Source organism: Dipodomys ordii, unplaced genomic scaffold, assembly GCF_000151885.1.
Source record: "Dipodomys ordii isolate 6190 unplaced genomic scaffold, Dord_2.0 Scaffold98, whole genome shotgun sequence".
In the NCBI taxonomy this organism is placed as follows: domain Eukaryota; kingdom Metazoa; phylum Chordata; class Mammalia; order Rodentia; family Heteromyidae; genus Dipodomys; species Dipodomys ordii.
Genome location: NW_012267314.1, coordinates 9,475,438 through 9,488,523, shown reverse-complemented (window position 1 = coordinate 9,488,523; position 13,086 = coordinate 9,475,438). Strand labels below are relative to the sequence as shown.

General features: G+C 39.7%; 1 protein-coding gene across 1 annotated transcript in view; it reads left to right on the top strand.

Annotated features, from left to right (window-relative positions):
• Aig1 (androgen-induced 1) overlaps positions 1-13,086 on the top strand; it is a 217,025-nt gene that overhangs the window by 70,810 nt on the left and 133,129 nt on the right. The window contains exon 3 of the mRNA XM_013027025.1: positions 3,364-3,465. Within this exon, the coding sequence (XP_012882479.1) occupies positions 3,364-3,465 (102 nt within the window). The remainder of the gene's footprint in view (positions 1-3,363; positions 3,466-13,086) is intronic.

The window sequence follows — 13,086 nt, the reverse complement described above, 5'->3', positions numbered from 1 at the left end:
AGACCAAATCTCCTATTTTTTTAATGGTTCGGTACAGGCCTCTTTCTCGCTGTTATAAATGGGACTTTATTCAGCCTTTTCTGTCTGTCCTCTACATCCTATAAATGCAATCTGGACTTTAATCCACGCAATTATCTGGACTGCCAATTTGAAAGGCATTCAAGGAAAAAACAAACTGCTGAAGCAGGAATCAAATGTTGGTTTGATACTTAAAATCAATTGCTATATTAAGCCTGGCTGTGGTGGCTCACACCTGTCGATAATCCTGGCTATTCAAGAGGCTGAGATCCAAGGATCACAGTTTGAAGCCAGCCCAGACAAGAAAGTCCATAAGACTCTTATTTCCATTTATACACCAGAAGAAAGCTGGAAATTGAGCTATGGATCAAGTGGTAGGGCTCTAGCCTTTTGCAAAAAAGCTCAGGGACAGCACCCAGGCCCTGAATTCAAGCCTCAGGACACACACACACACACACACACACACACACACACACACACACACACACACACCAATCGGTATATTATGAATTGACACATCGGGAAAAGCTCACAGATTATCTCAGGAAACAAAATCATCTGGAAATATTAGCAGTTTTTTTTTTGTGTGTGTGTGTATGCAAGTGTTCATGCATGTGAGTGTGTATGTGTGTACAACTATGCCTCTCAAGTAAATTAGGAATAGAAGTAGCCAGGTAAGATGATCCGTACCTATGATCCTAACTCCTAGCAAGGCTAAAGCCCTGAGTTCAGAGCCCAGAACTGCCTGCAACTAACAAGTTAGGTGATGCCAGTGCTGCAGATTCAAAGACTGTATGCGTAGCAGGCTATAAGGTCTGGGTCTCCGTCCACAGGCAGTGCTTCTGTGAAGCCTGCCAGTGAATCCTTGGTATCCTTGTGGAGTGACTCCTAAGTGGATGGATGTTGTCAAGAAGAAAGTGAAAACAGGCAGGACTGTCTTTAGTTAAATGTTTTCTGTTCGTGTGAGTGAGTTTCCACAAGTTATCTCCTGTAATTTACTGGACAGCACCCTCTGTCAGGTAATAGCTAGCAAAGGATGATCTTTCACTTCTTGATCTCACGACCCTCTCATTTCATATCTTCTCACTCACCCAATCTCTAGCATTAGGAAACCCCCAGCATCGGCTTTCTAAATCTTTGTATTTTTTCCCCATAGACTTCACAATCCTGGAAAATATCCTGATTGTTTCTACCATAAAATCATGTCATTAACAGGTCACATGATCCATCCTGATTCATCATGGTCTGACAATCAAATATTCTTATTGCCTTCATAGTATGTAGTCAACCATAGCGCCCCAAATCCCAGCCACTCTGAACTACTTGGCCCTCTTTCAAGCTCTTAGCAAAAGAACATGTGGAGAAGGAAGTGTGTCCATAATCTTGATTTCTTTCTTCTCCTGGGATTTGCTTTTTGGACATGCTTTGTCTTCCATTCCATCATTTTCTCCACTCATTCTGACTTCTAGACACTCAATTACAGACCAAATCTCCTATTTTTTTAATGGTTCGGTACAGGCCTCTTTCTCGCTGTTATAAATGGGACTTTATTCAGCCTTTTCTGTCTGTCCTCTACCATCCTATAAATGCAATCTGGACTTTAATCCACGCAATTATCTGGACTGCCAATTTGAAAGGCATTCAAGGAAAAAACAAACAAACATGCTTTTTACTATTAGGTTTGTTATGTGTCTAACGAAGTTTATAAATTAAGTGCATTGTAGATTCTCTTGACCTTATCATCCAAATTAGTGGGATTAAAACTGATGAAGTTATAATGGGATTCCATTTGTGATATGTAAAACTTCTATACAAATGTTATTAAAATAGAAGAAGTAAAACCCTTGAGAGTAGGTAAAATGCAGTGGTTTGTGTTCCAGCCTGATTTAAGGAGAGAATGTTGAGAGACACTTTAACAAAGATTCAAAGTAGCTATCAACTGTGTGCCCTATGAATTGTGGTTAAGAAACTGAGTCCAGCTTAAAGTAAACAACTTAAAATTGTAAATACTTAAAAAGTTATTTTTGTTTGTGAAAATCTATGTTTATACACCATTATTTTTATAAACTGACAGTGAAAATAGTTGGTCCAAAAGCAAGATAAATAACTGAGAATCGAATCTGATATCAGAACAAGGTATGTAACTGCTGGTTGGCTATTGTGGTGATCACCCATTGTGTTATATAAAACAGTAAATTTTAAAGCTATTATTCCCTCACCCCCCCACTGCTACCTAAGAACAAGTTAGGAGCCATTTCATTACTAATCTTGAGTTGCCCCATGTAACCACGTCTCTTATAAAAGGAAAGGTTAAAATATGTATTCTTTATATGAATAAAATCTGGATGCATACATCACTCAAGTTATTAAAAAGTAAAATAAAAACTGTTTCTGTTTAATATTCCTGTTGCATCTTTCTGTTCTGTAGAATTTTCTATTTTGAGACATCACTCTGCAGAGCCTTAACGCATACTCTTCTGGATTGTTCCTTTGCCCTACTGTAGTTAATGACATTTACAAAATGTACAAAATGTACACTTTTTTCTTTTATATTATATACTGAAGGTTAAGACTATGGAGTAGTCATTTCTCTATTTTATCTGAATTTCTTTTCTCATCGTTAGTTTGAAGAATTAATCAAAAAAAACCTAATTTGAGTCCTGTATTCTCCTTCAATGATTGTATTACTAATAAGCCAAAACAAACTTCTGAAACCCAGATGAGCTTCTAAGTTATTCCAAGGGACTTAGGATTCTTCCTTGACCTTCCATATAACCTGCTTCTCAAAGCAACTAGAGTCCTTGCTGAGGCTGTATAAATTAATACATTTGCAGGAAATGTGACTTGGGGCATTTTATAAGCAGTGGTTCCAATGTTGTTAGTGGTGAAATGGAAACTAGAGAGGGTGAAGATTAATTTAAACCATATGGTGGGTTCAAGGCAAAGGGACATACCCGACAGTGTCTTGAATGTGTGCTAACTCTTTACAGTGGAGACTGGGATACAAACAAACCACCAGTGAACTTTTAAACCCTCTGGAGAGGACCCAGACTGGCAGGATTAACTCTGAAATGGTGCTCTTCCTGACAGCAGGCCTCTTGGCTCTCCCTCAGAGATTCCTCTGTCTGAGGACAAAGTTGGCAACCAAAGAGAGAAGAGGCACCCTAACCATCACCACCCACCGAGTGAAGCTTAAACCTTCTTTCCAGCCATTCCTGGGGTCAATGCTGTGTCTTAGCATAAATTCCACATTATGTTTGAAATCTTTTAATAACAGATAGCCAACCAAATGAATGTTGTAGATAGGTGATGAATTTGAAATAAATTTTTTCTTTTCCCTTCCAGTTCGTTGTTGCTGTGTTCTGGATCATCTATGCCTATGACAGAGAAATGATATACCCAAAGTTGCTTGATAATTTTATCCCAGGGTGGCTGAATCATGGAATGGTAAGTAGATTTAAAAAACTGGCTGTTATTAAACAAAATCGATAAAAGCACAGATTTTCTACTTTAGACTTCCCATAGCATCTACCCAAATAGCTGTCAAATCTTAGATTATAATGAGCAATTACAACTAGAGAATAGTACTGACTAAAAATTTCTCCCTGTGACATTGAGTCTTGATCCTAACTGGATAGTAGATGATTCCACAGTATTAAGAAATGTCTGTGGTGTTAGATCATACAAGGAGAGCACTCCGAGATGAATTTGAATTTGGTGCCATTTTTCTCCAGAGCATAAGCACGGATGTCCACCGGTACAACCATCAGCACTGCTCCAGCCCCGCCTCCCATCAAAGAGACTGTCTTGGAAGTAACTATTATACTCGGACAGTTTTCCCCAGATGGGCAGCAAAAGCTATTAATTCCCTGAGAGATTTATTGCAGGCATTTGGAAATGTCTCTAGTAATGGATTTGTCAGGTTTTCCCCTTGCTGGGGTATTTGCCTGAGGCTTTTTCCTTCTCAGTCTCATTTTTTGATACTTTTGCAGTGGTGTTCCCTTCATGAGTTTAAGTCAAACACTTTGGATGGTTTGAACATCACTTTACAAGATTTGGGGTTAGATTTTTCTGCAGAGCAATTTTGTACCATCATCCTTTCCAGTTTCTGGAATCGGGCACAGTTTTGTTATTAACTAAGAAGCCTGCATTTTAGTTACAGCAATTTTTAGAACACTTCCAGGATGTTCCTTTTGAAAAGGGCAACCCATCACAGAAATTATAGGGGCCCGAAGAGCTAGAAATCGCGAGTCTTTGGTCAAAAATAACCATTTCCCTCCTGCGCCCAATTCTGGTACATTTTAAGACAAGTGGTATATACTAACTAACAAACATTACTGTCGTATAGAATTTTGAGCCCATACTTTCTTAAGCCAAGTCTTCAAATGTGACAAATCTCAAACAACTGGACATTTGAGTTTAAGACCAGCCATACTGCTGAAATTTTAACTGGCCCCTCACATCTAGTTTCCACAGTATAAGCTGGGGGTGATTGGTCTAAGACAGTGAAAAGCTCTTGCATAACTCCATGCCTTTGCCCTCTTCTGCCTTAGATGCCCCTCTCATTCCTCTTGGGCATACTCTCACTCATCCTGCTTTACGAAGGCTTTCCTAACTCACCAAGCAAAGTTAGCTGATTCACTATTTGTGTTTGCACACCATTTCCTATCTCTATTATGCATGTCTGCAGCATCGTATCTTCTGTTCTACAACAGAAGCCTTGAATCCTGAGCACTTAACCCAGTTGCCTGTTATTTGGAAGGATGAATTATGTACTTCTTATTAGATAAATAACTTACTGAAGCCAGTTTTCATAATCCTTTACTAGCTAGTAGTAGTGGCTGATAGAGTTTTGTTTGTTGGTTTTTTGGAGACTCTTCTGCATGCCAGAATTCTACAGTGGTTGTACCATTTAGTTCTCATAATGTAATATCAACAAGAAATTCATTTACCAGGGAGATTGAGATACATAAAAGTTATATAATTGGTTCAAGTCTCTTTACTAGGGTGGCAGAGGTAGCCTCTAAATTCAGGCCTGTTTGGCTTCCATTCTGCCTGTTTCTTTTTTTCCCCTGAGCATGTAAAATATAAATCAATTCATAAAAATTGTTGTTCTTTAACAACTAAAAACCAAGAAAATACAGGAGGAAAAAGAACTTTCAGGGTATTTTGAAATCTTGCTTCATACTGTGTAGCTTAGTTTATCTAAGAGCAGATAGGTGACAATTAGCTAGGTATTTAAATACAGACACATCCATCAGGGCATTCATGATTCTTCATATCAGAAACCTGAGTGGAAATTAGGTTTACAAATCACCACTTTAGGTGATACCACAAAAAGACTGCCATATGCTCTTTTAGGAGCAGACTCTGGTCACCAATACTAACCCACATTTTTGAGATTATGTCCAAATATGAGTAAGAGTGACATTATCTAGACAACTTTTCATTAGAAGCCCCTACTGAAAGAACGTGAATAGGAGACTACTTCAATGACCGCCTGCTGCCCAGTGTGAAATAATTACCTTGCTGACATTCAGAGGGCCTTGGCTAAGAACAAGCACTTCTGTCACGGGCTGTACAGAAGTACAGTCTGGACTCCTTGGCCTATTGTTTGCATCCTTGAACTGCCCAGTATTACCTTCAGGCCAGAGGATGAGTCATACAATCCGCAGATCCTCGTCCTAAATTTCTAAGGATCCAAACTAATGGCTTATTAAGCTCATGAATACCTATTAGAACTTGAACTTGACTCTGTTTTCCTTGACTCACTGTGATGAGTTAGAAAATTCTTACGCCTGGACATGCACGCTATTTCAAAACATAATGGGAGACACAAATATCTAGGAAAGAGAAAAACATGAGTTGATTAATACATCTGATCCTCTGAGATAATGTGAACTCAGTAGATTCTTTCACAGTGCATTTTGTTTCCTAGCAGAGACCAGTATTCATTTCATTGCTTTCTTCATGTTCTAATTTATGGTTCCAGGATTATTGACAAAAGAAGTTGTATACAATATTAATTAATATAAAAATAACAATGCAATATTTTAAGTTATATTACTCTAATTATATGTACACACATAGATAAGTTGGCAATAAAATATAAGCATTAAATCCTGGAGTCACAAGTAATTTAAATATTTTTAAAAATTTGTTTATTTTAAAAATTATCTTTAAGTAGTTGTAGTAGAGGTGCCATGGAACAAAGTAGTTATGAATACTATGAATTTTGATCAGTGTCACCCATTCAGAATTCTCACCCCAAAAATCCTTCCCTTGCTTTTCTTAATTTGTGATATAGTCGATGAATTCTTGACTGCATTTTTCTCCTCCTCTCCTCCTCCATTCGTCTACCCCTCCCCCCTTGGCCAGACTTGCCCGGTTGGATGTACCCATTTCCTGGTGTTGATTTTGTTGGGCTTTGACTTAGTGTTTCTAAAAGATTATACTATTTGAGCTATTATACTTGAGTTAATTCATTTGTAGCCACTTGTATACTAGCCTATGTGTTTACTTACAGATGTATAGACACATTTGAACTACCACAAAGGAGGGAAACCATGCAGCCTTTGTTTCTTTGGGTCTGGGTTGGTAGGGAATCGCTCTACTGCTTAAGTTGTTTTTGTTTTTGTTTTGGTTGTGTTGCTGCTGCTGCTGTTGTTTTTTCTCTAGTCCTCTTCAGGATAAGGTCTCACTCTGCCTAAATCAATGGCCTGGACTATGACCCTCCCATTTTTTCTTCATGCCCTACTTAGGATGACAGGCGTATGCAACAGGTTTTTCTATTGTGTTCGAATCTCATGAACTTTTTTGTCTGACTGGAATGGAACAGTGAACCTTCCAATCTCAGCCTCCCATGCAGCTGTGATGACAAGCGCTTTCAAATGTTGCTTGAGATGAGGTTTTGCTCTGACTGGCCCCCCAGCACTCACTGTCTTCCCTGTCTCCATTTTCATTCGTAGACGGATTATAGACATGAGCCACTACCATTTGCCTGTGTAGCCTTTTCTTATGTGCAGAATCACACTCATGTCTGAAGAGTCACATCTTAATTTCTAGGGATTCAAGCTGAGAACCACAGGGTATGTCATGGCATCATCTCAGTACATTATCGGCTCAGTCTTGAATTTACAGCATGTAAACCACCCAGCACAAAATCAGTCAGACAACAAGTTTAAGAAACACAAAGTATCTGAGAGTCACAGGACTTTTATTTTTACTTATTCTCATGTTGCCAGTAGTTAGACGTGGTTGTTATTAAAGGAAAAGATCATTTCTCCTCCTTTTTGTTTTCTACTTCTATTCTTTCAGCAACCAGTGCTAGAATTCACTGGAAGTGGAAAAAGAAATGGGTAAATAAATGAACTGAGACATTAGGGCAGTCTTGTTGTATAACTAGTCGGTTATATTTAGACTCTAAGAAATAGCCAAAATTTTAATTTATTGAAGTTTAAAACATGATCTATAAAATATAACACATTTCACTGGAGCCAGTTCACAACGTCAAATAAACAGTTGTTCTAGCTATGCAATACGATTTGTCTTTATTGTCCCCACAACTCCACCAGTGTATGACACTCATTAAACACCCACTGCATGTTGATCATTAAAAGAATGTTTGTGCATTCGCTTTAGATGCTTGGAAGAATGTGACAGTTAACTTTTCTATCTCTTTCCCACTGATGACCACAGAAAAGCAAGGCCATGTCAGCAAACAAATCAGTTTCCAAACTGTACTGCAAACATGGTAAACAGGGCCTTCTAAGGCCTGCAAAACACAGGGTTTGAACATGAATTTAATTTCATGGAGCAAATATTTTTCTACACATCAACGTCAAGGCCCAGCACCCTGCTAAGCACTTGTAGAGTCACCGAATGAGGAAAACACAAAATGTATGTGGTTTTGAAGCATGGAGACAGCATGTTTGAAATGGATGGAAGTAAATGGGAAAACAGTACTTTAAGCCAATAGAATTGTCCCCCAAGGGCTATTTTCACTCTAACAAGGAAAAAGTACTATGATTCTGCTCTGTTTCTTAGTTGCAAAAATAGAGCCCTGAACCTTTCTTTCTGCTGATTATAATTTCAAAGCATTGCCAAATGGAGAAACCTACCTTCAAAGCAATAAATAAAAATTTAAACCTGAGAATTATTGTGCTATAAGAGGAAGAAAACAACCATGAGACAGTGGCTGTACTGAGTGAAGACCTAATTAATGCTTATAATGTAAGACACAGCAGAAGGGGAGGATATTATTATTATTAAAAGCAGATCTTAAAGCAGACAAGATCTTGATATTCTTGTCTTCACAGCAGGAGTTGTTCGTTCCCTGTGTAATTTATGAGGAGGGAAAAAATCAACCCCACCTCTCTTCATACTTGATTTGTCAGTTCTTCTCGTTACATGTGACCCATCCTACAGAGAACCATAATTTGGGCAACTATTCTGCTCAATATTATTTTGACATTTGGTAGTTTAGAAAGATTTTATGCATCCATCTTCCCCAGAACAGAAGGCATTAAATGCTACTTGGATGATCATTGGCATTATTCTCTCGGTAGCTCACATGACATGGAGAATTTCCAGCTCTGGGATGCACAGATTGCACATTTGTGATCCATGGGGTCTGTGCCACCCAAATATATGAGATAGTTCTTGAAGTAAACCATTAGTTGGAAGAAGAACATTGTAAAAAATTTCCTAGGAAAACAACTGGCCTCTCTCAGTGTTCTGAAGTAAACTACAAGCTACCTGGACATTAAAAAAAAAAAAAAGTAACAAATGTGAGCAGAGGTCAGAAAGTCCTTCATAGCCCCCTTCTGGGAGTCCCCGAGAAAACAATTAAGTCCTTAAATCAGTCTTTGCAGGAACTAGGAGAGTTGTGCATCAGTGAGACCGAACTTCCTCAGAATGGCTGCAGAACTCGTTCTCTGTGCCTGAGCTTTTCATATACCACGCAGGCACACGCTGCCTTCATGGTGCATCTTCATCTGTGATCATGAGTTCTACAAACTCCAATCCTCTTGTGTTAGATTTGTCATGTGTGGATTCTGACATGAAGATTGATGATTCTATTTCAATCAGTTACAGATGTTAAGGCACACAATTTTAGTTCTGCCTGTTTTATTTTATTTGTTGTCTTAACCCAAAATATTATCAATTAGAGATGTATTTTTAAGCCAGTATTTGGCTGAATTGTGTGTAATTTTGTGAGGTGGAGAGATAAAGAAAATGGGAGGGATAAAGGGAAGATTGGGATAGGTCAGGATGGGGAAGGAGAAAAAGCACATGTGAAAAGAACAAGAGGGTCAATGGAGGGCTGGGACGGAAGGAGATGGGCATTAAAAAAGACGAGGGAAAGCTGGGCGCCTGTGGCTCATGGCTGTAAACCTAGCTATTCAGGAGGCTGAGATCTGAGGATCGCGGTTCAAAGCCAGCCCGGGCAGGAAAGTCCGTGAGACTCTTATCTCCAATTCACCACCAGAAAAACGCTGTGGCTCAAGTGGTAGAGTGCTCGCCGAGCTCAGGGACAGTGCCCAGGCCGAGAGTTCAAGCTTCACAACCACCACCACCAACATACACACACACAAAACAGGTAGGAGAAAGTGTTGGGAAGGCGACTAGAGTGGAAAGGGAGTATAACTGTCCTAAATAAAGAATGCACAATGGCAAGTCACCAACCAGAGCTTCTTGAGGCTTGGAGATTACTTTTTTTCCTTTTCAGTGTCTGGCTTACCAAACATAGCACACGTTATAGGTACATAATCACTTGACAGGCCTATTGATTCTTCCTTTCTCTATCAGGTATCCTCCTCTTCTTGGAATCTGTCCCCCCAGAGGTCTGCTTGGCTCACTGTTCCACCTTCCTCAGTCCTACCTGCTCAGTCAGACCTACCCTGAGTAGCCAGTTAGGCACTTGACTATTCCAACCTTGCCCATTGACATCCTCCCATGCTGCTTTTTTCTTTCTTTACTCTGTTAACATTGAATATTTTTGAATGAGTTGACATACTTATTATTATTATCATTGTTCATGTTTTCTATTGTTCTCTTGCTCTCTTTTCTCTCTTATTCTTTCTTTCCTTTCATGGTAGTTTATAGAGAACACAACTCTACACTGCTCACTTTTTCCTAACTTTTACCTTCTGGCACTCAGTCTCAGCTGCATTGCTTTAACATCCTGCCCAATGTCCTGCTGTCCCCCAGGAGAGTTTCTATACGTACGATATCAACTGTGGTATTCACTTATGGTATGTATCCTATTCACTGCTTGTGAAGGCCTGAACCAATGTGCAGAAAACACATACTCAGAGCATCTCACAGCTTCAAGCACCATTATAGGTTAGTTATTTTACCTGGGTATTTATATAATAGCCAGACAGTGAATTCAGAAGGCAATTTTATGCCACCAGAAATCTTTTTTTCTAACCTTGCTCATGTAATTGTAACCCCTCTGTACAGTATTTTCACAATAAAAAATATTTTTCTGGAACTAATTTTTCATTTAAGAGTGGAATTCAAGGTTAATACTGTTTGGCTTATCTCCTGTCCTTTTTCCTACTTCCTTTAAAAATGGAGCCTGCCCAGCAGCAGTATTATTTCATAACAAGGGCTATAAGTTCTGTTTTTGGGGTCAGCAAAACCCAAAGTGTGGTTTATTCCAGTGCTTTCCCTCTTAATCCTTAAATCTGGAGATATTTCAAAGTAAACTTAATTCTTCTGTTTTCCATTCATTTGCCCCCTAAGTCTTCATATTTCCAGGGGGGTTGGGAGGAGCAGGAAGGTGCTGTCCTAGGCACTGGCTTCCTTCTTCATTGCCACAATCAGATCATTCACGAGCCACAGACCCACTTCTTGGGAGAAGTCCAAACCTATATCCCTTGCAGTTAATGGAAGCTCCAACCTCAGCTGACATCCATGTAGTGGCCAAAGAGAATAATGGGAAGAGAAGTAACATTTGCTATTCTACAGCCATAGAATCCCAGAATTGTAGACATGGGACCCTCAGGATCATCCATCTGGTCCATACATCATGTGATACTTAAGCTCATGAACAGTGTCCCGAAGCTTCTATTTGATTATTTCTAGGGATGGAGCTCCAGTGGTAGACTGTGTCCATAGGGACATTGTGGGATATGGAAAAAGCTCTCATAGAGAACTGAGTTTACTCACCAGTCCAAATCTGCCTTCTCTTTTCATCCAGTGGGAAGTATTTGAACGCCAGCCTTCTAGGCTCCTGTCATATTCTCTTCTGAGTAGATCAAACTGCCTTGACTTCATCCTCATAGACTATACATGGATCATTCGCAGTCTCTGTTTCCTGCTCCAGGTAACTGTGGAGCAACACACTCTTGCATTTGACACATGGACCTCAAGTATCATTGAAACCAACTCAATGACCTCTACTCTGAAGCCTCTCACTTTCCCTGTGTTGGCTATTTCAAGATGCGTCCAAAAATCTCCTCCTTGTACCTCATCCCCCAGAGTTAAATGACAAGTCCTATTAGCCATATTGCCCAAATGTACCCTGGCCTCCTCCTAGCCATCTTCTGCTTTAGTTCAAGATCTCAGGGTCTCTGAGCTGAACTGAGGCAAGAGGCTCTCTCCCTTCTTCTTGCTCCTCTGCTCTATTTATCAGTCCTTTTCTATACTGCTGCCTACAAACTGAAGCTTCAACGGGCTCCCAATCATGATCATTCCTTTCTCGGACACCAGCTGTGAGTGAAGCAGTTCTTGGTGGACTAGGTTGAGTGGGTCCTGCCTTCCTGTGTCTCCTACCACACAGGACACTTGGGTTCATGCAGCTGTGATTTCTCTAACTGCATTGCTGGTTAGTACTTGTTTACTTGTGTACAATAAATGCTTTTATTAATCTTGTCCTTAGAATCTAAGTTTGGTTCACACTCAGTAAATGTTGAAGAAATACTGTAGAGACCTTTTCCCGTCAGGTACCATTTCTTCTGACTGTGCCTTAGCGTAGCTGTATTTATTTTTAATTTTGTATGGTTTTACAAATTCATGACAAAGCAATTTAGCTATTGTCTTTGCTTATTAGCCTTATCTATGTCTTCACTAATATCATTAGTCGTTTCCTTACACTGAAACTCTGACATCTTACTTATTGTTACTGTTATCTTGCTTTGTGAGACTCCAGTGTACATTAGGTGTATTTCTAGTGAACACCATCTTGTAAACTCAGTGTGAATACAGGGTGAGCTATGGGAAGGCACAGTGCTAAGAATCAGAGGATCATTGAGTTGATTTACTAGGATTTAATCTATAAATGGTATGTTTGTTTTAAATTGTTTGTCTGAGTTTGCACCCTTACGTTGGAGTGGCTTCAGAGACTTCGGGTGAGAGATGTCAGTAAGAAAATAACTTGAGTTTTTGGCTCAGTCAATCTGAGCCACATGATTCCCTAACTTAGTGAAACAGTGGTCTTCATCCCAGAGGTGAGGTAGAAACAGGCATTTACGTGGAAATGACACGTGTAGTGGTAGAAGGGAAAGGCAAGTGCCAGGGACAGACACAGAAAATGGCTTCTATATCTAGGGACAGAGAAACAAGAAACTGAACTGAAGAGAAGCAAAACAAGGATGTAGTGAACAACTTTACATGTTCAAGCTAACTATTGTTCTTCATGATCATTTGATTCTGAATCTAAACGATTAAACCTGTTGTTCCAAAATAGCATGGGCCCTCAAGGTAACTGAAGTCCTGACTGACTCCCATCAGCCCATTGATGCCTTCTTTGCAAGTTAAGGATTTACCCGGAGGTCCCCAGATTCTCCACTTCTAACATGTGGCTCACAGAACTGCACCTGCATCTGGCCTGGACCCTCCATGAGTCTATCCCAGTCCGCATTCCTTTGGCAAAATTCTGCATCTCCAGGATCTGTTCAGGCCTGCACCACCTTTCCTCTGACATGAGTGCAGACATTGCCTCACACACAACTTTCTCTTCTTTATTATCCTCCTTACCCAGTGGTACCTCTGCTATATCTCCTGCCCTGTACCTCATGGTGGTGCCTGCATCTCTCTAAAACTTGACATTTTGGGATG